Source organism: Myxine glutinosa, chromosome 9, assembly GCF_964187855.1.
Source record: "Myxine glutinosa chromosome 9, kmMyxGlut1.1, whole genome shotgun sequence".
In the NCBI taxonomy this organism is placed as follows: domain Eukaryota; kingdom Metazoa; phylum Chordata; class Myxini; order Myxiniformes; family Myxinidae; genus Myxine; species Myxine glutinosa.
The window spans coordinates 54,290,069-54,316,474 of record NC_136269.1 but is presented as its reverse complement, the minus strand read 5'-3'; the positions used below and the strand labels follow the sequence as shown (position 1 = coordinate 54,316,474).

At 45.3% G+C, this 26,406-nt stretch overlaps 1 protein-coding gene across 4 annotated transcripts in view; it reads right to left on the bottom strand.

Moving 5' to 3' along the window:
* The window catches only part of LOC137435381 (TSC22 domain family protein 4), a 117,775-nt gene extending 96,123 nt beyond the window's left edge, over positions 1–21,652 (bottom strand). Inside the window, exons 1-3 of one of the 4 annotated variants that reach the window (XM_068129126.2) lie at positions 21,639–21,652; positions 20,959–21,304; positions 1,447–2,855 (exon numbers count right to left, since the gene is read on the bottom strand). In XM_068129126.2, the coding sequence (XP_067985227.1) occupies positions 1,447–2,813 (1,367 nt within the window). In that variant the 5' untranslated portion in view covers positions 2,814–2,855; positions 20,959–21,304; positions 21,639–21,652. Of the gene's footprint in view, positions 1–1,446; positions 2,856–20,958; positions 21,453–21,638 lie in introns of those variants that run through there. The other 3 variants (XM_068129127.2, XR_010986049.2, XM_078784349.1) reach the window with 3 other exon arrangements.
* Between the last annotated feature and the right edge of the window lie 4,754 nt (positions 21,653–26,406).

Here is a 26,406-nt window from a genome sequence, read left to right as displayed (position 1 = left end):
TCACAAATTTGCTATTCAACCATGGTGGAACATCTGCAGTTTATAATATGAATTGTCAAAGCTTTATAACTCCCAGATTCCAGGGTAACCATCCCTACCCTACTCTTTTCTTCCAATTTGTGGGACTGCCTTCTGGAGACACTTTTATTAGACCCCTTTTAGGGGTCTAACAGTTAGCCTGGTGTTGGCTTAGCGGTTAGGGTGCCGGCTTGGGATCCTAAGATCCTGGGTTCGAATCCCGGTTGATCGCTGAATAAACGCCAGGGGGGTTGACTCAGCCTGTCATCCTTCCGAGGTCAGCAAATTGAGCACAAGCTTGCTGGGATGAATGATCACGGTGTGTACCCCGGTTTAGAATAGGTACACCGTATCCCTGCGCATCGTAAGAGCGTGACCAAGGGTTGGCGTCAGGAAGGGCATCCGGCCATAAAAACATTGCCTCAAACAGGGAACCATGATTGTCATGGGGCCCGTAAGGCTAACCCCCGCTCTAGCGGGGAAAATGGCCTTAAAACGATCATTCATTCATTCATTTCAGGGCATCAGGCAGGTGGTGCACCTACCATATCAGGTCACTCCCACAACGCTACCAATGATATTTTCAACCCCAATTCACCCTACCCTTTTATTTGCAGCTTAACAAGTTTCCTGCCCTCCTCTTCTGTTCCTCCATTCCCTTGCTTATGGCATCCACCTGTGGTCCCACTGCCAGTTGTCTTTTTATCCTCTGTTATCCTCTGTCCTTATTTTCCAAAAAAAGTTAATAGGATTGTTAGTTTTCTTTTAAATCTTAATCATACACTTATTCAAGGTTGTTGATCATTTAGTTTCATCAATTTAAAAAAAGAAAAAAAAAAAAGAAGAAAAAAAAGAGGAATTTCTCTCTATTCAAATAATGTGATATGTGTTGGCCAAATGGAACCAATGCTCAGTATTGGGGTGACTGCCAGGTTTGCTTTAGTCACAAAACGCTCAGGAGATTTTTCTTCAGCAACAGAATTTGATATCGTTTACAAGAAAAAATGCATGCCACGATTGAGCAGATAAATCTTTGATGCAAAAACAAACAAAAGCAAAAAAAACTACCTGGAGCTAAACACGAACAGCCTTGCACCATTAGTTGCACTATCATTTAGAAGGAATGTTTTGCTGAGTTTACTGGATGCTTTAAAAAAAAGTTGTGGATATCAAAGAACCCACAAAAAAAAAAATTCACTTTGCAATATTTCTCTACTGCATGGTGCATCAGCAAGCATATGTAAACTGCCGGCTTTATTAAGAACAGCCATAAAACAGGCCAAATGTCCATTCACCTTTACCAATTTGTGAATATGCACAATGTCAAAACAAGCTCGAATCACATGCCACAAGAGAAATGAGAAATAAAATGGCATTGTGGAGCTTGAAACTGTGCACTTAACTCGGTTGAGAGCTAGTGGCACGTACCCGTCTGCCTCCATTCCTAGGTCGGATGCTGTTGGGATGAGACCCCCACGTACTGCCGAGGATGAGAATAGATGTGGAAATAGTTTGTTGGCCATGGCATCAGCTCCCTCAAGAGAAAAACAACCAGGAGGCAAAGCAGATGAAGCAAAGTTCCTGTGATCACGAAATGAATCATGGTTGGAGAAATTGCGTGTGGTTGGGCTTGGGCAACCAACTGTTTGGGCAAGGGCAAGAGGAAGAGGCATTGGGATGCCTGGCTCAGCATTTACTCTAGATTGCATTGGTGGTGTTGCCGGTACTGTTGTCAATGTATCAAGACGAAGTGGTGAGGCAAATGCTGCAGCATTTTGAGAGAGAGTCACTGGACAAGGGGGTTGTACAGCAATGGCAGGTGTAATAGAATTGTTGGCAACGGGTTTGTTTTCTCGATTTGGCACCAGATTTTGAGTCCCTGCACCAACAGTTGCTCGCCTGCTTCTGACCAGCTGCCCCTCCGAGGCCCTCCTGATAGAGTTGGTGACTAATAACGCAGCCGGAACAGCAGACAACACAGTCGAGCCATCTACAACAATGGGCTTGCCATTCACAGGGTTTGATATTCCACCAACTAACTGATCAGCTGTCGCATGATCCAGCACGTCCAATCCTGTCTGCACATCCAATGATCGTCGTCGAATGAAGACTGAAGTAGCAGGAGGTTGCTCTGGGATGTCCTGTTTTAAGCCTGCAGTTGCAGGAGGTTGCTCCAGGATGTCCTGTTTTAGGCCTGTGACCACAGTAACTGGGGTTGCCTCACCATGTCCTTGTGGGTTATTGTCTCTCTCGTACCAGTCAGTGCAAAGCCAACGGCCTCGCCGAAAGACCTCTTTCTCAAAGTCTAGCCGCACAACCCGAAACCTTGATGCAGTGGCACCCATTTGGGCAGACTGTTGACAAAATGCAGTGGAGACATTACCCGAGAGATTGTCTGAAGAACATTCAGCAAGCTTATCCCCGAAACCCTGCCACACCTCAGGCTGTCCGCTTCTCAACCGCTTGCCCATATTTTCCTCAAGCTTATTTCCACTCTTGGCTGCATGAGAAACTGGCCCTGGACTGGAACCACGTCTAGGGCGACCACGAGCTTGTGAACTAGGGCTGGGGGTTAGCAAAACACAATCATCATCCACACGGGATTCATCCGGGTCATCCGTATCTTCTCCCATGCTGCTGGCACTCTGAGCTCTTGCCGTTGTGATGCTCGTGATCTGAAAGCCGCTTTTCTTACGGCCCTTCTGTTGAACAAGGTGTCGATACTGTTCCAAAATAAGAAAGTCCTTCTGTTGTTCTGGAAGTTTACCTTTCATCATTTGTTGCTCCTGTTCCATGTCTCCTTGGTATTCTGTGCAATCTTGTTACCATGTGCCAGCCTAGATGGAGAGATTTGGCATTTTATGCACAATTTCAACTTTTTTTTTGGCTCAACAAACATCAGCAAATTTGCACATTTCAAAGTAAGGGCCATAAAAGTACATAATTAGTCTTGAACCTCCTTACCCACCCCCAACAACAAAGGAAAGAACAAGGGGCATCATAACTAATAGCCCAAGAAGAAATTCAGAAAAGCAAGTTATAGCTGCAAGGCCTAGACTTGCATCAAAATAAAATAAATAATTTTAGCAAACAAGCCAGAACAAGTGAACAACATTTCCAATTTTGTAACCACCTCAGTGATGTCAAGAATAGTCCCTGAATAAATTGACAATGTAAGGATCAACAAAAACTTTTCCTTCCCTTTTGAAGGAGGAAAACATCCTCAAATAAATAAGCTGGCTTTTTAATCTCTCCAATACATTCATTGGCAATTTACAGTTGTTGATCACATCTTGCTCAACCCAACCAGTTATTTTCCTTACCCAACCCAACCGCTCATACATCGAGTAAAATAGGGGAAATCCACCAGAACAATTTTTTGCACAGTTACATTAAGTTGATATCCTGAAGATGTCAACAAGTCACTTTAGCCAAGTCTCAAGTCAAATGTTCTTTCTTTCAGATGTTCTGACGTCTTTGAGGGTGAGTGTCAAGTTAAGTCTCAAATCACAGTAGTATTACTTCAACTTGTAGCAAGTCCCACATTTACTTATAAACAGAGTTAGAGTGCAAGCTATCAAGCAATTAAGACACAGGGCTTCATTTATTGCATGTTTTGAAAAGCAGTTCAACTCGTCTTTATGCCAATTTCATACAGTGGACATTTCTTGCTTTGTTTCCAGCAAATATCAATTTATGTTAAATTTACTTCTCATATATAGCATAACTACTTGAACATGTGTATGAAAATAGTCAGTAATCTCAGCTTATGTTTAAATTGTTTACATATAGAACCAAAGCAATTACCCAGGGGGCCAAACCAGTTTTTTTTTGGAAAAAAACAGACATGGGGTGGTTGCTGCAAAAGGTTGGCTGCCAAACATCATATCTATATTATATTATATTATATATATATATATATATATTGTTGCGGACGCGGTTAAAGATGTTATTTACCGAGCGGTTGGTATTAACGCGACCGAACAGTTCCCCCGATTCTTCCCCAACTCACCCGATTCACCCAGACGTTGGCCAAATCGCGCTATGGCAAATCAATGAGAGAAAGGACACGACGACTGGGAAAGAGGAAACGACGCAAGGGGTACAGTTCTCAAAACCTCCGGAGGAGGGTATAATTACAGTGGTGGAGAAAAGGGGTAGATTACAAGGCAGTGAGGTAAAGACACAGAAGAGATGGGCACTTAATTACCGTCTTATCTTATCCCAGACAGACCACAGACAAACGGAACAAGGCAGACTTACACAGGGATTGATGGCAGGAAGGGACAGGTAGGTCGATAGCACAAGGTGCACCTTGGCTCGGGGACAGGATAAAGCACGGTCCAGAAGATGCGGGGAGGTCTCACAGCGCTCGGAGGGGACGTCTTTCTTTCTCCAAGCTCAGCGCGCATCTGACGTCACCCCCCTCTCACCGCGCATGCTCAGCCGGGAGTGACACGCCCTCGGCTGGTTGGTTCCGCCCCACTGGGGCCGGTCCGCCGCTTCCATTGGGTGCGGGTGTTACCGGGCTCCGCCCTTGACGAGGAGCTGACAGGGAGCCCCTATTTGGTAACCCCGTCGAGCACATGTTTGATGGCGGCTCGTTGGGAAGGCCTGGTGCCCTCCCAACACCCCCTACCAACCAAGCCGGAGTGAGGACGCGCACTTCCTGCGCTCGTTGTTGTTGTTGTTGTTGTTGTTGAACTGTGAGGAAGAGCTGCAGGGAGGTATTGGGAGGTCCTAAACTTCCTAACGGTGCCATACAATCACATTCTGGTGCAACGAAGGGTCAGAATTAATGGAAACGAGTCCTTAACTGACATAGACTAAGAATAACTAGCAAGATGTCCTATAGTTGTCTTACATGAGATGCGGTGAACCTGGGCACGACATTTAATGGGGGAAATAGGGGGAGGTCGGGTCTACAGAGTGTTGTTTACAGAAAATGGGACTAGGGAATGGGGGATTGGGGATAGTTGGGAAGTATTGAGGAAATAGGGGAATATTTACAAGCGGATATGGATGGATGCAAATCCCATATCCGCAACACTGCACCCTTCTCTACCCTCGGGGCGTCCCGACCCGATAAATTTTTACCTACTTTAGTGTGGCACTCAGATGTAGTTCCCTCTACTATTAACTCAACCCTGAGTGCGACAGTTTTACAGATGTTCACAAATGAGTAAATATGTCCCCCTGCGACGTTGCACCCTTCTCCTAACAGAAACACACCCACAGGATAACCGAATCGCGGAAAGCATCCTCAAACTAAACATACAGCCGGTAGGGAGCATTATTTATACAACACTGATATTTACACTACGATCTAGGACCTGTTCTTTGAGGAACACATGCAGATGTTATGCATAGGGAGAGCACGCATGCCAGCATCGATACACCAACCCACGAGTGCCCGGTGGCCCTATGGCCTTTAATAATGTGCAGAGCACCCCGTCCAAGCACCAAAAGCACCACCCCATTACGCACAGTCAGCACCATCCGGTGCACCAATAAAGTGTTCATAAAAATGCGCAATTAAGTGTCCATGGTCACCGGTGGTGTCGCAGCCGGCCGATGTTCTGCCGCTGGTCTTGCCTTCATGGAGTGCACTTGGCCTTCTGGCTTCTTTAGAAATAAAGAAAGGCGCCAACCGCGTCCATTTCTGAATTGTGGCCGTCAGGGGGGCCAACTAAAAGTGGTTCACCTGTATGGCATAGGTGCCACGTTGACCCAGAGGTCCATCCACGGGTGGTGCTTGACCGCAAAAGAACTGCGGTCCATTGTGGGCGGCCACAAAAATTGCGGTCCATATGGTGTATTGATCCAGGCAGCAAGCAGCGGAAGTACAGGCCCACAACTACAGAGCCAGCACCTCTCTCTCCTCTCTCTCTGCCCCAAAGCCAGATCCTCGGAGGTGGGAGACAAAAGAAGACAAGTGAGTAAGGTGGTAAGGGCGCAAAAGTGCACGCAATACAAGGTACTGCACACTGGGGGCACATGGGAACCAGGTGAGACAGGTACGTTCCTACCGTACGCCCCCCCACCCCCCCACCAGGTAACCTACATTGCCCCTCCCTTACCCCTTACTGTATCCACAAAACACAACACTACCCATAAACATCTACTTTACACATCAACAACGTCCCTACTGTCTTCCCGGTTCCTCCCATAAACCAAATTCGTCTTCTCTCCCTCCTAACCAATCAAATTTGCCATTTCCAACTCAACATCAAAATCTGCCATCACCAATTCATCATCAGTCCCTCCTAAGGAGGGAGAGATGGAATCACCCCAATGTCTCATCCACGTCGTGATGCGTCTCACAAATCCAACCAGCAATTTTCCTTTCCTGCATCACAAAACAAAGGAACACAGGTGTGGAGTCATCAGCATCACCTCAGGTAAGTGGCTGCGTATGGTGCGACAGGTTCATCAATCCTAACTATTTCCTAAATGACTTTAACAACTTTACATTACCCGGGGTCTTTCCCTGCCAATCCATTGGCCAACTTACACTATGGGTTCTAAAAACCAATTCCCATTGACCAAACTGTGGTGCTTCTCAATTTGGGGTCTCACTCCCCCGATTCATCTCCCGGTGCCCTTGCACAATTTCTGGGCTGTGACGTGTAGCTCTCCCAGCAGGTCTACCCACCTGCACACCTCCACCACTTCAGTTTCCTCCCGAGCCTACCTGCTCCTTACCTAACCTATCTAACTGGGGAAGGCCCCTCCTGGCTCTGTCACCCCTTGGTGCCCTCTGGCACTGGGCTACCCGGGTCCGTCCTCCGGATCCTCGGGCCCCATCCACAACAACTACTACCGGCTCCCAGAGCCCACCTGCGGCCTCACCTGGCCGACATCCTCACAGTGGTGGAGTGCCCAAACCAACTACACACACTAACAGGCTACACGCCCAGCCATTTCCACAACACTAATGCACCCATCCAATCATCATTCTTCCACCCGCACCACAGATGCCAATATCCAACCACAATTTACCTATACCCTCTACCTAACACTTACACTACCCGCCCCGGGCATTCGTGATGGGGGTCCACTCTTCCCCCATCCACACCTTCGCACCACGCACACCACTCCGTACCACTTACTCCAACTCTCTCCACACCACTCATTCTCTGCCCCATATATTCCACACACCTGTACTTGCACACCTGTGCTCCCATACTTGGTGCTGCCTGCACCCTTCTCTCCCCCAAGCGCATTCGCGCTGACCCACAACACTCACTACTCACAATGACACTCATCCGCAATGCTCTCTCATTCATCACTTGTACACTCACACACACCTCGGAGCATTGCCTCACCGATGCCTCATGTGAAGCTGCTCACCAGCACTTCCATTCATACTGCATCATCTGCTCTGTCTACTCCCTTCTAAAACTCGCGCTCCTCCGTCTTCCCTTACACTCAGCGCTCCCACGTCATTATCAAACACTAAGCTACTACGTCCCCACTACAGGTACCAAGACTCTTACTTAAATCTTGTCACCCATAGTCACCTCTACTCCCTATCAATATAACCTAACCCACCCGGGCTAGTTTTCACTGCCATACACCCCATAATCTATAGCGCATTTGCCCCAATCATGGGAAGGGTGGCAGGGATGCCACCCTTACCCACCGGCATACGGCGCGAGTGGGACCTTGTGGGACCACCTCGTCTGTGAGTCATTGCCCGCCTGCCGGACCCCGTGCGTCGCCCCTTGCGGGGTCAGCGCGGGGCCAAACCGGCCGGGCCCCCACAGTACATTACCCCCAAGGGGCTCCCGTGCCTCCCCTGTCCCTCTAAAAACTACCCCTGTTGGTGTCGATGCATGGGTCACGCTTCCGCAACCCGCTACCCATTCCATACCACCACAACCTTGCTCACTCACACCTCACACCTCTCCCATCACCGGACCCTCTCGCTCGCACCCTCGTTCCATACACTCCGGACCAGCCATACACCTCACTCTTGGCCTCTCACGAACATCCGGGTCCATCTCGACCCCCAAGCTTATTAAATCACCTGGCGCATCATACGCACGACCATATTGGTCACCACTTACACCGGATCCTCTTTCTCTTCGCTTCTCCTCCATCACCTGTGAATCCCTCATCCGGTTAATGAGCACATCATCACGATCCGAACACAGACTTTGGACCAATTCTTTTACTTCCTCTTCTATCTCTTTCTTATCCTCTCTCCGTCGCTTCTTAATTTCGCTCACCCCTTCTTCCACTTCTTCTAATTTCTGCTTCACCTCCTTCATCTCCTCGTGCGCCCCCTTAAGTTCTTCCTCTAACTCCACCTTATTTTTTCCTATGTGCTCCCGCACCTCCCGCTCTTTAACCTTCATCACCTCTACCACCTTGTTCATTTTCGTCAGGTCCTCATGTACCGTCTGACACTCTTTTTTAATTACCCCTACGTCCTTTTTCATCTCCTTCTGTGTCGATTTTAAACCCTCTATTACCGCTGTGTTCTTCTTTACCTGGTCCCCCAACTCCTTTTGTCCCACTTTCAGCTGTTCTACTCCCAGCGTCAACTCCTCTATACCACCTTGCAATTTTACAGTCCCCTTTCTCACCTCCTTCTCCATGCGCTCCTCACAGTGCCTCACCTCCTCGCGCACTCCCCCGACCTCCTCACTCACACCTCTTCTGATCTCCTCTCCCATCACTTGCATCTCCTGCCCAGATGCCACCCTCATCTGCTCCATTTCCTCCCTGTGAGCATCCAATTTAGTTTCTACCCCCATTCTGACCCCCTCTATCTGCTGCCCCATTTGTTTAACTTCCCTTTCCGCTTGGTCCCTCATTTTGCCTTCCATACTGTTTTCTAACCCCTCTAACCCCTTTTTCATCCCTTCCATTTGATTCTCTTGAGCGGCCATTCTGTTTTCTACCCCCGTTAACCCCTCCTGTATTTCCCCTAATCTATTGTCTAATCCCTCAAATTTGTTTCCTAATCCCTCTATTCTACTCCCTAACCCTCCGATCTGGGCCCCCCATGTCCTCCCTCAATTTCTCGCTATTGGACCCCATCCTTTGTTCTAACCGTTGGCTATTGGCCCCCATGTCCTCCCTTAATTGCTTGCCCATTCTTTGTTCCAATTGTTCGCTATTCTGGGCCATAAGGGCCTTCATTTGTATAAAAAAAGGTTCAAATCCACCAGCGGCGCTGCTACGGTCGCGGGCGCGGTCGCCGTAGCCATCTGCGAGGCGCCATTTTGCGCGCCCGTAACCTCGTGCGCGAGGACGCCATTTTGCGAACCTGCCGCCCTCACTGCTTCGCTCTCCTCATGTCCCTCAATTTGGTCCTGGATCGACCCTGCCTCACTCTCCTCTACCGGAACCCAGCCGTCTTGATCTCCCATAACACGACTTTCAAAATTCGGGTTTTTTTTTGTAAAACAAAATCAAATTTCGGTGACTTGTAATTTTGAGCACGTTAAGCGCGCTTCGGGTCCGTATCTCACTCCCAGACACCAATTGTTGCGGTAATAACACAATTGGTGTCCAAAATTTGGGCTAAATAAATTTAGTCCCAGGTTCGAATCCCAACTCCTGACTACCAATTGTTGGGGACGCGGTTAAAGATGTTATTTACCGAGCGGTTGGTATTACCGCGACCGAACAGTTCCCCCCGATTCTTCCCCAACTCACCCGATTCACCCAGACGTTGGCCAAATCGCGCTACGCCAAATCAATGATAGAAAGGACACGACGACTGGGAAAGAGGAAACGACGCAAGGGGTACAGTTCTCAAGACCTCGGGAGGAGGGTATAATTACAGTGGTGGAGAAAAGGGGTAGATTACAAGGCAGTGAGGTAAAGACACAGAAGAGATGGGCACTTAATTACCGTCTTATCTTATCCCAGACAGACCACAGACAAACGGAACAAGGCAGACTTACACAGGGATTGATGGCAGCAAGGGACAGGTAGGTCGATAGCACAAGGTGCACCTTGGCTCGGGGACAGGATAAAGCACGGTCCAGAAGATGCGGGGAGGTGTCACAGCGCTCGGAGGGGACGTCTTTCTTTCTCCAAGCTCAGCGCGCATCTCACGTCACCCCCCTCTCACCGCACATGCTCAGCCGGGAGTGACACGCCCTCGGCTGGTTGGTTCCGCCCCACTGGGGCCGGTCCGCCGCTTCCATTGGGTGCGGGGGTTACCGGGCTCCGCCCTTGACGAGGAGCTGACAGGGAGCCCCTATTTGGTAACCCCGTCGAGCACATGTTTGATGGCGGCTCGTTGGGAAGGCCTGGTGCCCTCCCAAAACCCCCTACCAACCAAGCCGGAGTGAGGACGCGCACTTCCTGCGCTCGTTGTTGTTGTTGTTGTTGTTGAACTGTGAGGAAAAGCTGCGGGGAGGTATTGGGAGGTCCTAAACTTCCTAACGGTGCCATACAATCACATTCTAGTGCAACGAAGGGTCAGAATTAATGGAAACGAGTCCTTAACTGACATAGACTAAGAATAACTAGCAAGATGTCCTATAGTTGTCTTACATGAGATGCGGTGAACCTGGGCACGACATTTAATGGGGGAAATAGGGGGAGGTCGGGTCTACAGAGTGTTGTTTACAGAAAATGGGACTAGGGAATGGGGGATTGGGGATAGTTGGGAAGTATTGAGGAAATAGGGGAATATTTACAAACGGATATGGATGGATGCAAATCCCATATCCGCAACAATATTATTTATATATATATATATATATATATATATATATATATATATATATATATATATATATATATATATATATATACAGTCATCCCTCGCTATAATCGCGGTTCACTTTTCGCGGATTCGGTACATCGCGGTTTTTTCTCGCTAGTATATGTAAAATTATATCGCGGATTTTTCGCTATATTGCGGGATTTTGCGGTATAAATGTATTTTTATATACTATTATTTTAAATATTTTTGTGGTAAAATAAGCATTTTCTAGCCTAAAAAATTAAAAAACGTAAAGAAATAAGAAAAATACAGTATTTAAAACATATTACAAGAAATAAAATACTGTACATAGTGTACAGTAGAAGGGTAGACAAAGAGTCGTGCGTATGGAAAACGCCAGTACATTCATCATCGTCATCACCTTCATCGTCATCAGTACTGCACAGCTAATTCATCATCATCTTCATCACGCAAGTTGTAGTATTGAAGAGCCGGGGCTCTTGCTTGATACGGACGAAATGACGGGCAAGACACAAACTCGTCCGAGAAGATATTTATTCTCAAAACCAACTCGGGAACACTGAAAAGCCCATTTATCGGGCTGCATTATAAAGCACAACCAGAAACCGAAAGCCACGCCTCTCAAGCGTGGCGTGCTTCGGTGAATCGGTGGTCACGTGATCAACAGGTGTAGCTGATTATACCCGCAAAGCGCGGCACGCTTTAGCGGTCACGTGACCAGCCACTCTCGCGCCGGGAATCCCCGCCGGTGACGTCACCGGCTGGAGCAAGGAGATTCTGATGCTGGTCTTGCTTGGGGAACCCATGGGTAGCTTCAGTATCTTCAATGGTGAGTACCCATTAGAATTTTATATGTTGTTAAAATTACGTATGTTTAAGAGTGTAAAAAGTGTTTAAGAGTATAGGAAGTGTTTATAAGAGTATGGGAAAGGTTAATAAGAGTGTGGGGAGTTCATAATGCTTTAAAATATATATTAAAAAAAAAAATATATATATGGTCGCTACTTCGTGGATTTTCGTTTATCGCGGGGGGTTCTGGAACGTAACCCCCGCGATAAACGAGGGTTCACTGTATATATATATATATATATACAGTATATATATATATATATATATATATATATATATATATATATATATATATATAAACAAAATGTATATGGACAACCTTCCCAACAATCTACTAGAAATCTGTAGGAAGCCTCTAAACATGACCCTATACGCGAATATGGCACCTTTAGCGGCAATCAGCCATTATGGTTTATCCATATTCCTTGAGCAATGATGAAGGAAAAACTTAATTCTAACAAACCAAATACAGACTTGGCATTTAATATGGAATATTTTTTTTTCCCTTGACTTGGGTTTGCTTTCTTTACTCAGTATATCAATCTGGTGAGTTTCTATTACACTTTGTTGATTTATTTGTTAAAAGAACCATGTCACTGATTGTCTGTCGCAGCAAGAAGTCAACAACAGGATTATATCACAGGTGGCGTGGCAAAATGTACGGACAGGTGCATTTGATGATTGGCTTCACAGTCGGGTATACAAGGGTTGTTGCGATCTGTATTAGTGGAAATCAACTGCTGCACGTCTCCAAAAGTTATTGCCGCTTCCTCTGGAGATGGTCCGTCAACTCGACAATGCTGTTTGTCATGGAGTGGTGGCTTTACGAAATTACGGCATGAAACAGCGTGCTATTGCTCGGCAGTATGGCATCACTCAAGGTCAAGTGTCAAAGATCCTGAAACGAAATGCTCAGAGGGGTGTCCCTACTCCAATACCGAGGCCAGGACGTCCCCGCAGAACCACAAGCAGGGATGATCGCCAGCTGACCGGTTAGTCTGCAATGGCCGTACCAAGTCAGCTAATCGGCTTAGGGCTGAGTGGCAGCAACTGACAAATGTGCCTGTATCCAGAAGGCTAGTCAACCAACGACTGGTTCAAGCAGGCTATCGTGCCAGGCGTCCGCTGAGAAAGCCACGCCTGACCAGACAACACCGCCAGCGCAGATTGCAGTGGGCCAGAGAGCACCGTCAATGGCAGCCAGGACACTGGAATCACGTGATCTTCAGTGACGAGTCTAGATTTCTGGTCTATCGTCAAGATGACCACGTCCGAGTGCGCAGACAAGTGCATGAAGCCTACAACAAAGATTGTATAGTGCCAAGAGTCCAAGCTGGAGGTGGTGGGGTGACCGTTTGGGCTGCTTTTCATGCAGGGGGCAAAACTGACCTGGTTGATCTGAATGGAAACCTGAACCAGTTCAAGTACAGGGCCATTCTGGAAAAACATTGCTTCCATTTGCTCGTGCAGCCTTTCGAGGAAACTTTGTCTTCCAAGATGACAATGCACGGCCTCATCGTGCTCGCATGATCCAACACTTTCTTGCTGACCGTGGTGTAGAGCATATGGAGTGGCCTGCCATATCCCCAGATATGAATCCGATAGAGAACTTGTGGGCAGAATTAACGCGTCAAATCGACCACTTGGACCAGCAGCCGACCTCTGTGCGTGAATTGCAGCAGGCTATTGTCACTGCATGGCAAGCGATTCCTGTCCAAACCTTGGCAAATCTAGTGAACAGCATGCCTCAACGTGTACGTGCTCTCCTGAATGCTCGTGGGGGTTACACGAAGTACTGAACTGTAATTTTACTGTTCGTAATCCCAGTCGTAATTTAACTTTTGTTTTTATTTTAAAAAAATTTGGCTAATGTGCAAAATAAAGAGATACTTCTGGAAAACGTACAGAAGTTTAACACAGTACTGTCCATGAATTGAGTTCGATATCAGTTTACATCACTTTCAAGGATCAATTTATTTGTTTCGAAATGTCAAATGTGGTTTTTGTTTCTTTTAAAGGTCACTAACAAAATCTAGAATAATTTCAACATAATTTCAATGAACTTTTGGTTCTAGGACATCTTGAAAAGTAAGTTCACCCCCACAAAAAAAATATTCCATATTAAATGCCAAGTCTGTATATCATAAATAAATTGTTATTACTCCCTGAACCATTTACATCTCAATATCAAGGCATATATTGGAGCAAAACATTAAAGAATTGTTAAAAATGCATGCACAATCCTGAATTTGATTGTTTTGTTTGTGAACGTAACATTAGAAGATGCATTTCTGTGGTGCTGTTTGTTATCACTTTCTGATTCACTGCTGCTGTCAAAGGTGGCAGTGTAGTGGACACGGCTGCACTTCTTTATCGATCCCTGACAGCGCAAGCCTATACAACACGCAATGTTTTTCTTCCCACATGAGCAGTTTGTGTTGCAGCCCTTGGTGCAGCCACAGGAGATCGTCTGCATCATCTGCTGTGGCCAAATCGGGTGTGTGGATTGCACTGGTACCAGCTTTCCATCCCCCCCGGCCACCCATCGTCATCATATGGTTCGACACTCGGCTTACAAATGTGAGCACTCTTGTCGATTGCAGTCGCCAATGCCGCACGTTTGAGATGTTGTTGGAATGCGTTCTCTGTGGGTGGTAGCAGCTTCAGCAGAGTTGAACCCAGAGCTTTCAAAGGTCAGAGCCCTCAAAGTTATCACCCTTGTTGGTACATACAGAGACCACAAGCTCCTTTGCCTGGTTGATTACATCTGCTGTGATCCGAGCGGGACCTTGATCTTCGTCTGCAAAGTCTTCCAATGCCGAGATGTCAGGTGTCTTGCTTCTGTATGAAGGCAGAGTAATTATGTGTGCTTCTTCTTTGCCCCAAAATATGCCTTGATATTGAGATGAAAATGGTTCAGGGAGTAATAATTTATTCATGATATATTTCGTTTGTTAGAATTAAGTTTTTCCTTCATCATTGCTCAAGGAACATGGATAAACCATTATGGCTGATCTCCGCTAAAGGCGCCATATTCGCATATAGGGTCATGTTGTATAGAGGCTTCCTACAGATTTCCAGTAGCTTGTTGGCAAGGTTGTCCATATACATTTTGTTCCGAGATGTGTGTGTGTGTGTATATATATATATATATATATATATATGATTTTTGGCAGCCAACCTTTTACAGCACGCCATGTCTATTAACATTTGGCCCCCTGGGTAAATCAATGAGGAATGCGAAAGGATATTTTAATAATTTACTTGTATATTTATTATGTACGTTCAAATGCAAAGTGTAGTCAGGAAAGAAGGTGGCGAATCAGGAAGGTGGCGGGACGCTGTGGAAGTATAAAGAGGGCGGAACACTGGGGAAAATTAAACGTACAACTTATTAACTTCAATTGTTGTGATATAATTTACAATTATTGACAAAGTTTAAACAATCCAAGTCAACTGACATTTAAATAAACATATGTCACCCACAGGGTGAACCGTATCTTGCCATTTGACCTTGACCTTTGACCTTGACCTTAATAATTTCGTATGGTGAATAGTATGTCTTCATGACCAACGCACATGAAATATTGAAAGATTTTGATGAGAACTGAGGAAATAATTTTTTCATGAAAATTCCGTTTTTTCGTCATGACGTCATCAAATGACGTCATAGCGTCAAACTGTTTACAGATCTGGGAAGCACTCATCAAGGGCATTCATATGAGGTATTACTCGATATGGTACCTACGATTTCAAAATTTGACCTTGGGGTCAATAATTTTCGACCTCCAGCGCTAACCATGAAGGTCAAGGCCGATCGCCACCAAAAACTAATCAGCTGAGCGCCGGACCATATACTAGATTCCCATGAAGTTTGGAGACGATCCGATCAAAGTTACTCAAAAAATTAGTGTTTCGTCGACCTCCATGATTGACCACAAAGTGACCTTGACCTTTGACCTTGACCTTCAAAATTTTGTGTGCTGAAGGGTATCTCTATAGGACTCTGATATGCGAAGTTACAGGAGTTTCCAATAATAACTGTGGTCTACAGAGTGATCTAAACGTGAAAAAAAATGATTAACCACAAACAAATGAATGACCTTCAAAATGACCTTGAAGGTCAAGGCCGATCGACACCAAAAACTAATCAGCTGAGCGCCATACCACACCCTATATACCCACCAAGTTTGGAGATCATAAGATCAAAGTTACTAAAAAAATAAGGGTTTCGTTGACCTCCATGATTGACCGCAAAGTGACCTTGACCTTTGACCTTGACCTTCAAAATTTTGTGTGCTGAAGGGTATCTCTATAGGACTCCGATATGCGAAGTTACAGGAGTTTCCAATAATAACTGTGGTCTACAGAGTGATCTAAACGTGAAAAAAAAATGATTAACCACAAACAAAAAAACAAACAAAAAAACAAACAAACAAACAAACAAACATACAAGCTGACTGATACATCTTGCAAAAACTTCGTTTTGGCAAGATAATAATCACAAAATATCTTTATCAGGTCGGGACGTGCACGGGGCCACATTTACCCGATTCGATATGAATGTCAATGACAAGGTTTGAATAAAGTTGTGCTTCCTTACGTTGGTGGGCAATTCGTGTGCAGCCACCTGGCTGCTGGTTGCATCATTTTTCTGTGGGCGCGTCTGCCGCTGATGCAATGCCTCTCTATAACAAGTTATCTGGTACTCATTTTTCCGACCTCGGAAGGATGACAGGCCGAGTCAACCCCCACCTATCATTAATTCAATGGGATTCAAACTCAGGACCTTATGATCCCAAGCCCACCACCCAAACCATTAGGCCAACACCAGGTATCCTACGTTGGTAAAACTGGTGCTTGCCACTTGGCCCTGGGGTACTCTGTGCTGTCTGGAGGTACACTGTCAGGTACACTCTTTAACGTTAGTTTAGAACAGTATGCGACCCGGCAGCCGTGACCTCTGGCGCACCATACATATACAAGGGTATATGTCGTCATCGACCGAACCGTGCGTACCGTCAACTGAAAATAATTTACCATTTATTTCAAACTCTCCCTTCAGCATCATTGGAATCTCCCGCGATGACACTATGTCCGAGGGCCTTTCACTTACTCACCGCAGGCAGGTTGGTGGTCTTTCCGTCTTCTACCGACTCCTCTCCGGCCTTGCTCCCCCAGCTCTCTCTGGGCTCTGTCCCCCAAATATTCCTACAGTTCGCACAAGATCTGCCTGCAACCCTCTTATGGTTAAACTGCCAAAATCAAGACTCTCTGCTCACCTTCACTCCTTCATTCCTCTTTTCTCCCGCCTCTGGAACAAACTCCCTCACTCTCTTCAATCCCACTCCTCCCTCCAGGTCTTTAAAACGGCTGTTCACCACCATCTCTTATCTTCCCCAATCCAAAACCTTGATCTTTTCTACCCCCGCTAATTTCACCCCAAATCCACTTTTTTGAGGTGACTTTTGACTTCTTTCCTGGAAGTCCTTGGTGTCCTTGTGTTTTATACCTATCCTGCCTCCCTCCAGACCCTCTCCCTCCCACACATCTCCCGATGTCCCTGCTCTCAAATGCTGTGTTTGTGCGCTTCCTCCCCTTCTCTCCCCATCTTGTCGACCGCTCCCCTTTTTATATACTTTGTTTGCTTGTTTGTTTGATTTGTTTGTTTGTTAAATGTTAGCTCTTTCACGAGCCTCGACTCTGTATACAAATAAATAAAAAAACCCAGTTTTAATTAAATGATTATTTTCCGAACATTGTCAACAAGTTATTATAAAATCAAGTTGCATGCAAGTCCCAAGTCAGTGTCTTAAGTCAATTTTGTCAAGTCTGAATAAAGTCTGACTGGTGCCATGAGCTTACATCATTTATAAGACAAAACTACTCCAGGTTACACAAATATTAAAACACACCCTTGTAATTAGCATTAGGGTATTTAAAAACAACAAAAAAAAAAAACCGTTTACCCCGTGGTGTGGTAAAAAAAAAAAAGCCCCAACACCTTCCTCAAAGATAACCTTGTGATGTTTAGATAATTTCTCAAAAGAGGGGAGAGTCACATCAACTCAGCCTCAGCAGTGTAATGGTTACAGCGGAAACTCCGAGTCTAGGAGGTCGGCGGCTCAAACCCCGGTCAAATCATACAAAAGACTTGAGAAATGAATGGTACGTGCCGCTTCCTTGCTTGATGCTCGGCATTTAAAAAATGATAAAGCACGGCCAAACCACCATAGGTTGGCGATAATAGTGCAGGCTTTGATGGGCCTGATGGCCTCTCCTGCACCACAGTTCCGTGTCAAACAATGATTGATAATTATCAAACACAAAGTACACCAACATGAATAGGAACGGTACTACGCTGAACAGACATTTAAAAAAAAAATTGTTCACGTTTTTTGATTTTTCATGGCACTATTCCGCATCGTTTCATTTCGTTACATCTTCGATGCCATAAATATTGAATTCGTGCCTTTCGGTGCATTCAAAACCCTTGATGAACAAAACAGAACATGAGCTATTTAGACACTCAACCAATGGGTACAACTACACAAGGCATTAATGACCCAGGTGAGCTGCAAGTGCACGATGCAAGGAACACCTTTTCCAAAAAAAAGGAGGAGAAAAAAAAAACACCGATCAGATATACATAATTTGATGTTCTTGTCTCATCTCAACGAAACTCTACATTGAGAATAAACACACAAGTCATGTTTGCGTTGCGATGGAAGGTGGTGTCAAAGAAAGGTGATGCGTGTGAATACGTGCAGATGCTCAGGGGAGTAACAGAGAAAGTAACAGCACCCAAACCGTGGTGTGGTAACTACAACGGAGAAAGGGTACACCGTGGTGTGGTAACTATAACAGACCACCAAGGGTACCCCATGGTGTGGTAACTAACAGACCACCAAGGGTACACCGTGGTGTGGTAAGTATTATAACAAACAAAGGGTACCCCTTAGTGTGGTAACTATAACAGACCACCAAAGTTACACCGTGGTGTGGTAAGTACAAGTATAACGGACCACGAAGGGTTCCCCGTGGTGTGATAACTACAACGGAGAAAGGGTACCCTGTGGTGTGGTAACTATAACAAACCAAGGGGGTACCCCATGGTGTGGTAACTATAACAGACCAAGGGGGTACACTGTGGTGGTAAGTATTATAACAAACCAAGGGTACCCCATGGTGTGGCAACTACAGACTTTGCATTTAATATGGAATTTTTTTTTTTCTTGACTTGGGTTTACTTTCTGAACTCAGTATATCAATCTGGTGAGTTTATTTTACCCTTCGGTGATGTCTTTGTTGAAAGAACCATGTCACTGATTGTCTTTCGCATCAAGAAGTCAATAACAGGATTATATCACAGGTGGCGTGACAAAATGTAAGGACAGGTACATTTGACGATTGGCTTCACAATCGGGTATATAAGGGTTGTTGCGTTCTGTATTAGTGGAAAACAACTGCTGCACGTCTACAAAAGTTATTGCCGCTTCCTCTGGAGATGGTCCGTCAACTTGACAATGCTGTTTGTCATGGAGTGGTGGCTTTACGAAATTCTGGCATGAAACAGCGTGCTATTGCTCGGCAGTATGGCATCACTCAAGATCAAGTGTCAAAGATCCCGAAACGAAATGCTCAGAGGGGTGTCCCTACTCCAATACTGAGGCCAGGACGTCCACGCAGAACCACAAGGAGAGATGATCGCCAGCTGCACCGGTTAGTCTGCAATGGCCGTACCAAGTCAGCTAATCGGCTTAGGGCGAGGTGGCAGCAACTGACAAATGTGCCTGTATCCAGAAGGCTAGTCAACCAACGACTGGTTCAAGCAGGCTATCGTGCCAGGCGTCCCCTGAGAAAGCCACGCCTGACCAGACAACACAGCCAGCGCCGATTGCAGTGGGCCAGAGAGTACCGTCAATGGCAGCCAGGACACTGGAATCACGTGACCTTCAGCGACAAGTCTAGATTTCTGGTCTATCGTCAAGATGGCCGCGCCCGAGTGCGCAGACAAGTGCATGAAGCCCACATCGAAGATTGTATAGTGCCAAGAGTCCAAGCTGGAGGTGGTGGGGTGACCATTTGGGCTGCTTTTCATGCAGGGGGCAAAACTGACCTGGTTGTTCTGAATGGAAACCTGAACCAGTTCAAGTTCAGGGTCATTCTGGAAGAAACATTGCTTCCATTTGCTCGTGCAGCCTTTCGAGGAAACTTTGTCTTCCAAGATGACAATGCACTGCCTCATCGTGCTCGCATGATCCAACACTTTCTTGCTGACCGTGGTGTCGAGCATATTGAGTGGCCTGCCATGTCCCCGGATATGAATCCGATAGAGAACTTGGGGGCAGAATTAACGCGTCAAATCGACAACTTGGACCAGCAGCCGACCTCTGTGCGTGAATTGCAGCAGACTATTGTCACTGCATGGCAAGCGATTCCTGTCCAAACCTTGGCAAATCTCGTGAACAGCATGCCTCGACGTGTACGTGCTCTCCTGAATGCTCGTGGGGGTTACACGAAGTACTGAACTGTAATTTTACTGTCCGTAATCCCAGTCATAATTTAGCTTTTGTTTTTGTTGAAAAAAAATTTGGCTAATGTGCAAAATAAAGAGATACTTCTGGAAAAGGTACAGAAGTTTAACACAGTACTGTCCGTGAATCGAGTTCAATTTCAGTTTACATCACTTTCAAGGATCAATTTATTTGCTTTGAAATGTCAAATGTGGTTTTTGTTTCTTTTAAAGGTCACATTAACAAAATCTGGAATAATTTCAACATAATTCCAATGAACTTTTGGTTCTAAGTCATCTTGAAAAGTAAGTTCACCCCCACAAAAAAAATATTCCATATTAAATGCCAAGTCTGTATAAAAGACCACCAAAGTTACACCGTGGTGTGGTAACAATAAGAGACCCAGAGTACCCCGTGGTGTGGCAACTACAATGAATCCAGGGTACCCCGTGGTGGCAACTATAACGGACCCAGGGTACCACGTGATGTGGTAACTATAACGGACCCAGGGTACCACGTGATGTGGTAACTATAAGGGACCCAGGGTACCACGTGATGTGGTAACCATAAGGGTCCACAAAGGGTACACCGTGGTGTGGTAACTACAACGGAACCAGAGTACTCCGTGATGTGGCAACTATAAGGGACCACCAAGGATATCCATTGGTGTGGTAACTACAACGAACCCAGGGTACCCCTTGGTGTGGCAACAACAACAACGGACCATCAATAGTGCACTAAAACGAACCTAGGGTACCACGTGTTGTGGTAACACCTATAAGTATAACGCACCATCAAGTATAAGTATAACGCACCCCGTGGTGTAGTAACTACAACGGATCAAGGATCTCCACTTACCCGTCAGGCGAGTCCCGATTTTGCGCCGCACCAGCCGTTCACGATTCGCACGCTGAAGACCATGGTGATGGTGCGGCTCCTTTTAGGCATCGAGATGAACGTACGTACCATCCTTTATTATCATTAGGGGCACCTGAGAGTAATTCGCATCACGCACAGATGTTCCAAACACCATAACTTCTAACCGCCATGTCTCTAAAGCTGACAATAGCTTATTTGACGTTAAACGAAACAAAATAATGGTATTTTTTAAATCTCAACAAAGGAAATACTGGATGAAGACCACGCGGAGCAGAGCAGAGCTCACAGCACAGCGAACCAATCCACTTCAGTTATTTAAACCGTTCTGTGAACAGTGAGGGAAGACAGGAGGGGGAGGGATTAAAGTAGATTATGAGCCATTTCCCATGGTGATTTAAACAGCCACATGATTCACTCCGGAAGCTGCATTTTGAAGAGCCAGCACCGTACAGCACTTCCACACACAACAAAATCATTTTTCCTTTTAAAATACTGATAACAGCGTGAATGCGTGATCCGTGATTTTTATCTGCAAGCATCGATCCTGCTTAATTAGTAAAGCAGAAGAAAATGGTGAAAGACGATTTAATAAGTATGGCGGATGAAAGTAAAACTTTCATTGGAATTATTATATTTCGAGAGTGGGAACTGAAGCGTACTACGAACACCGCCATTGTGGCCGACAAATACAGATTAAACAAGGTATTTCAAAATGTAAAACTGAAACGAGAGAAACGCCTCAATTTCAAGCTGGATGTTGTAGAGAACACAAATTCATATCAAAATCCTTGAGGTGGCGAGTAGCTATCAGCACAGGATATCGAATCGTTGCAATAGCCGTGGTTATCGCCCCTCAAAGCGTGGAACTGGAAGAGAAGGCTGACCACCCGAACCAATGGGGCACCATCGTTAATAATTGAAATGAAAGTAAAACTTTCATTGGAATTATTATATTTCGAGAGTGGGAACTGAAGCGTACTACGAACACCGCCATTGTGGCCGACAAATACAGATTAAACAAGGTATTTCAAAATGTAAAACTGAAACGAGAGAAACGCCTCAATTTCAAGCTGGATGTTGTAGAGAACACAAATTCATATCAAAATCCTTGAGGTGGCGAGTAGCTATCAGCACAGGATATCGAATCGTTGCAATAGCCGTGGTTATCGCCGCTCAAAGCGTGGAAGAGAAGGCTGACCACCCGAACCAATGGGGCACCATCGTTAATAATTGAAATTCCCACATCCCGCAGAAACGTTCAAAATATTCCAATGGATGGATTTATTTCATATTTGCGGCGAAAAGGTGGACTTGCGACTATCTGGCCCAGCCCTGGACTTACATGGTCAGATCGAGAGAGTCCATGAGTGATGCAACCAGCCAGGCTGTTTTACAAAGACCCAATTACTCAAAAAGAACAGCTGCTGCGTTTTTACATCGCACATGTTCTTAAAAGGTGATCAATTGCATAAGGTTAACGGATGCTCTTTCCCTATTCCTGGCTGAACTTTTCGCTATTATCTTGGCATTGGAATGGAAAATTGGCTTCAACCCTCAAAGTGGAGTCATCTTCTCTCATTCATTATCCACTTTGAAGGGTGGAAGAGAAGAGAGAACTTATTATCCCCCCCATCCAAGACCTTGATCTTTTCTACCCCCGCTAATTCACCCCAGATACATTTTTTTGAAATTCCAACTTCTTGCCTTGAAGTCCTTGCGGCTTGCAGTGTCCATATGTTTTATACCTCTCCCACCTCCCCCCAAGCCCTCCCCCTCCCACATTTCTCCCGATGTCCCTGCTCTCAAATGTTGTGTTTGTGTCCTTCCCCCTCTCTCCCCATCTTGTCTACCGCTCCCCTTATTTTGTTTCATGTGTTGGTTTGACTTTTTGTGTGATTAATGTTAGCTCTTTCACGAGATCCAAAAACAATTATATTGTATCCAAAAAAAAAAGAAAAAAAAAGTTGTTGGAATCCCTCCAGGCTGGATCATGCACCTCCGATCCGATTTTCGAGATACAGTACTACATCTGATCTGATCAACATTGCTAAATTGAGACGATCAATTAATTGTTCGATTGTCCTGGATTCCTTCCCGTGTAAGAATAAGGGGCATTAATCTGAGGTTTGTGACCAGGCATAGCTAGGTGGCTAACACAAAAAACCGTTCGCATTGTGATACAGCATGAATCTTTGCAGTGATGATCGTGTGTAGATACTCTTTAAATGCAGTTGATTAGCCAACTGATTAGGATGTAGATGTAGATTAACTTCTACATGGCGGCCATTCTTTTTTTAAATGTCCGCTAAAATTGCTAAATTTCCACTTACACTGTTATACGAGAAGCATAAGCCACCGAGATCGATTGGGCTGTTTCGAGTCATTCGGATATTTCTATACCATTTGTACCACGACTAGGATGTCAAAGTAGTATTAAAATTTGTCAAAGACACCGGAAATAAAGTTAAAATTTTCGGAAGCTTGATGGCCTTTTATTTATTTAACATCTGACTTGTATGTGGAGCGTGGCATATATAGAGCCTTGCGGCTCTGAACTCTGAAGACGACAATATGCCCAGGGGGCAAACCCCCCATTTTTTGTGATAACAGACACGGTCTGCTATAAAAGGTTCTTGTATATGGTTGGATTCCTTAGACCCCCAGCAACAACTTCCAGGTGGACAACCTTTCCAACAGGCTACTGTAACTGTGCAATTCAAGATGGCGTCCAAGATGGTCGCCATATTTTTAAATCTCCATATTGTCGTCAATTGTTATCTTATTTTCATGTGTAATACTTTGTTTCTCTGGTTTTCAAGGTCAGGGAATCTATTTATGATGGTTTCAGAGTGATATGATGTGTTTTATACCATGTACTAGGCCTAATATTTATTACATGTTAATATATTATTTTAAGGCGACCATGACACAGAAAATCTACAATAACAATACACAGTAGTTTACTGTTGTTGTAAGAACAATAATGGTACAGAAAGGTACTAGTTACCAAGAACAGATTACATGAGAAATGAACTACTGCATGTGCTTCACAGTTTGGAATGCAAGCCAAATGGCTGAGGCAAATATTTGTAAAATTCATGTCAGTGATACACGCCACAATGTTGCATCCTATGAACAGGTCTACCACTCAATATAATGCTGCAATACAAGTGTCCATGTGAACAGCTGATGGTATACAGTTAATTGTCACTGTTTGAGTCACTGCTGTCACTACTGTCACTGCTGTCAAATGCTGCAATGTATTTCACTCGGCTGCACTTGGTGGCTGATCCCTGGCAACGACATACAATGTAACAGGCCACGTTGTTCCTGGCACAGGAACAGTTCCTGTTGCAGCCTTTGGTGCAGCCACATGCAACAGCCTTTGTAATTGTCTGTGGCCAGGCTGATTGAGTTGACAGGACCGGAACTAGTTTCCCATCCTCCAGAGCCCAACCATAATCCACAAATGGGGGAAGCTGAGGCTTGGCCACATGTGCAGTCTTATCTATAATAGTTGCAAGAGCTGCACGCTGTAGATGTAGAAGGAATGTATGTTCTGTTGGTGGGAGTAGTTTCAGCATGGTTGACCTGTTGATCAGGAATTTATAGGCTCTAAGCTTTCCAAGATCGCAGTCCTCAAAGTCATCAGATCTGTTAGTGTACACAGCAATGACAAGTTTGCGTGCCTGGTTGATGAGGTCTGATGTGATCTGGTTGCGGTTCTGACCTTGCTCACCAAAGTGTTCGAGCTCAGTTATATCTGTGGTATAGCTACGGTTCAACCAGGTCTTTTTGCCAGTGAAGAATGGGTAGCTGGTCGTATCCCTTCCACTCAGGCTGTGGATGAAGGGAAGTGCACGACATTTCGAAGGTCCTAGTGACCTAGCCATTTGGTGTATGGGCAGATATGTCTCTGCAGCAGTTCTTACCCACAGTTCAGGAAGATCTTCCAGAATGCTGGCAGCATAGTAGATACAAATGATGATTATATCTGTGTCATTGCCATGAATGACCACCCTATTGCTGTGATGTGATGAGGGCTTTCTCTATTGTTGGCTGGTTGACCAGTACTCTCCCAGAATCCTGCAGTTTTGTTAGTGTCTCACTGAGCAGCATAGCTGTGAAATTGAACAGGGAATCAGGAATAAGTCTGGCAGCAGCTGCAAAAGAAATCTCTGTTGCCTGTTCATTTCGGCATTGTCTTTTGCATTGCTTGCAATCTGCTCGGAGTATCTTTGCTGCATGCCGAAGTGTATGATGCTTTTCATCCTCATGTTGCGCTGCTTCTAGGTGCCTCAGTTTCTCCAGTGCATCACCAAGGCGTATGGTTGATGCGCAAATGAATCCTGATCCACATGTTTGATCGAGGATGGAAATTCGCTTGCCATACTTCTGTTGCAGCCTCAATTTGAGGGTGATAGATCAGTACGAGTCTGCTGTTTTTACTCCTAGCTCTCGTAAAATGGCCCTGTATTGGTCCCGCAGTGACTTCACCAAGTACCCACACATGTCATGGAAAAGGGGGGTCTGTAGCTGTTCTAGGAGTCGCTCAAATGCAACATCATACAGGTTTTGTGTTGTTGATTTCCCAGTGGGGACACGATGTGCTTTGAATGAAGCCATGCATGGCTTGTGGTATGATATATCATTGGCCACCATGTCATGCCCTTTACCAACCAGTCTGAGGAGAATGTCCTCTCTGTTTAGTTGCTTTGCCTTATCTATGATATTTTGCTGACTGTTTTCTGTAGATACTCTGCATGTTGGCTCTTTGCCACGCATCCACCGTTTGTTGCAGATGAGGCATGCATTCTTCGCATCAAATGTTGGTGTGTTGGTCCTGGTTAACCTTGAATGCTGGGAAGAGGTACTGCACCCAGGCTGGTTCAAGTCTTCAGCATCACTGCTTCCAATGTTCTTCTTTTCAGCAAGTTTGTAACGCTTTTCATTCGTGTACCAGTTTCTACATTTACTGTGCCATTTGGGCATTTTGTCTGTCAGCCATGTACCAGTAGCCAAATCATATTTGAGTCTCTCAAATGTCTCATCTTGTCGAGCCTTCATGGCCAAAACTAGTTTGTCTGGTGTTGTAATATTATATAGTCCCTTTGCACCAAGTCCTTGACATATTATGCACTTTGTGTAGTCAATGTCAGTGTCCTGGCGTCTCCTCTTGGGTTCCTTTTTCAGTGACAAGCTTCCTTCCACCACCTGTTTCTCTGCCTGGGTCATCATCGTACCTCTCATGCAATCACCTGCAACAGCAAAACCACTACCATGTTATGCATACTAGCAACTAGAGTAGGCCTACATGCAAGCTATTGATATGCTACACTACATGCAAGTTTCTGATATGCAAGACTACATGCACACTACACAATGGCCACACCACTACAGATCACACAGTTTTGGACATTTCTGCCC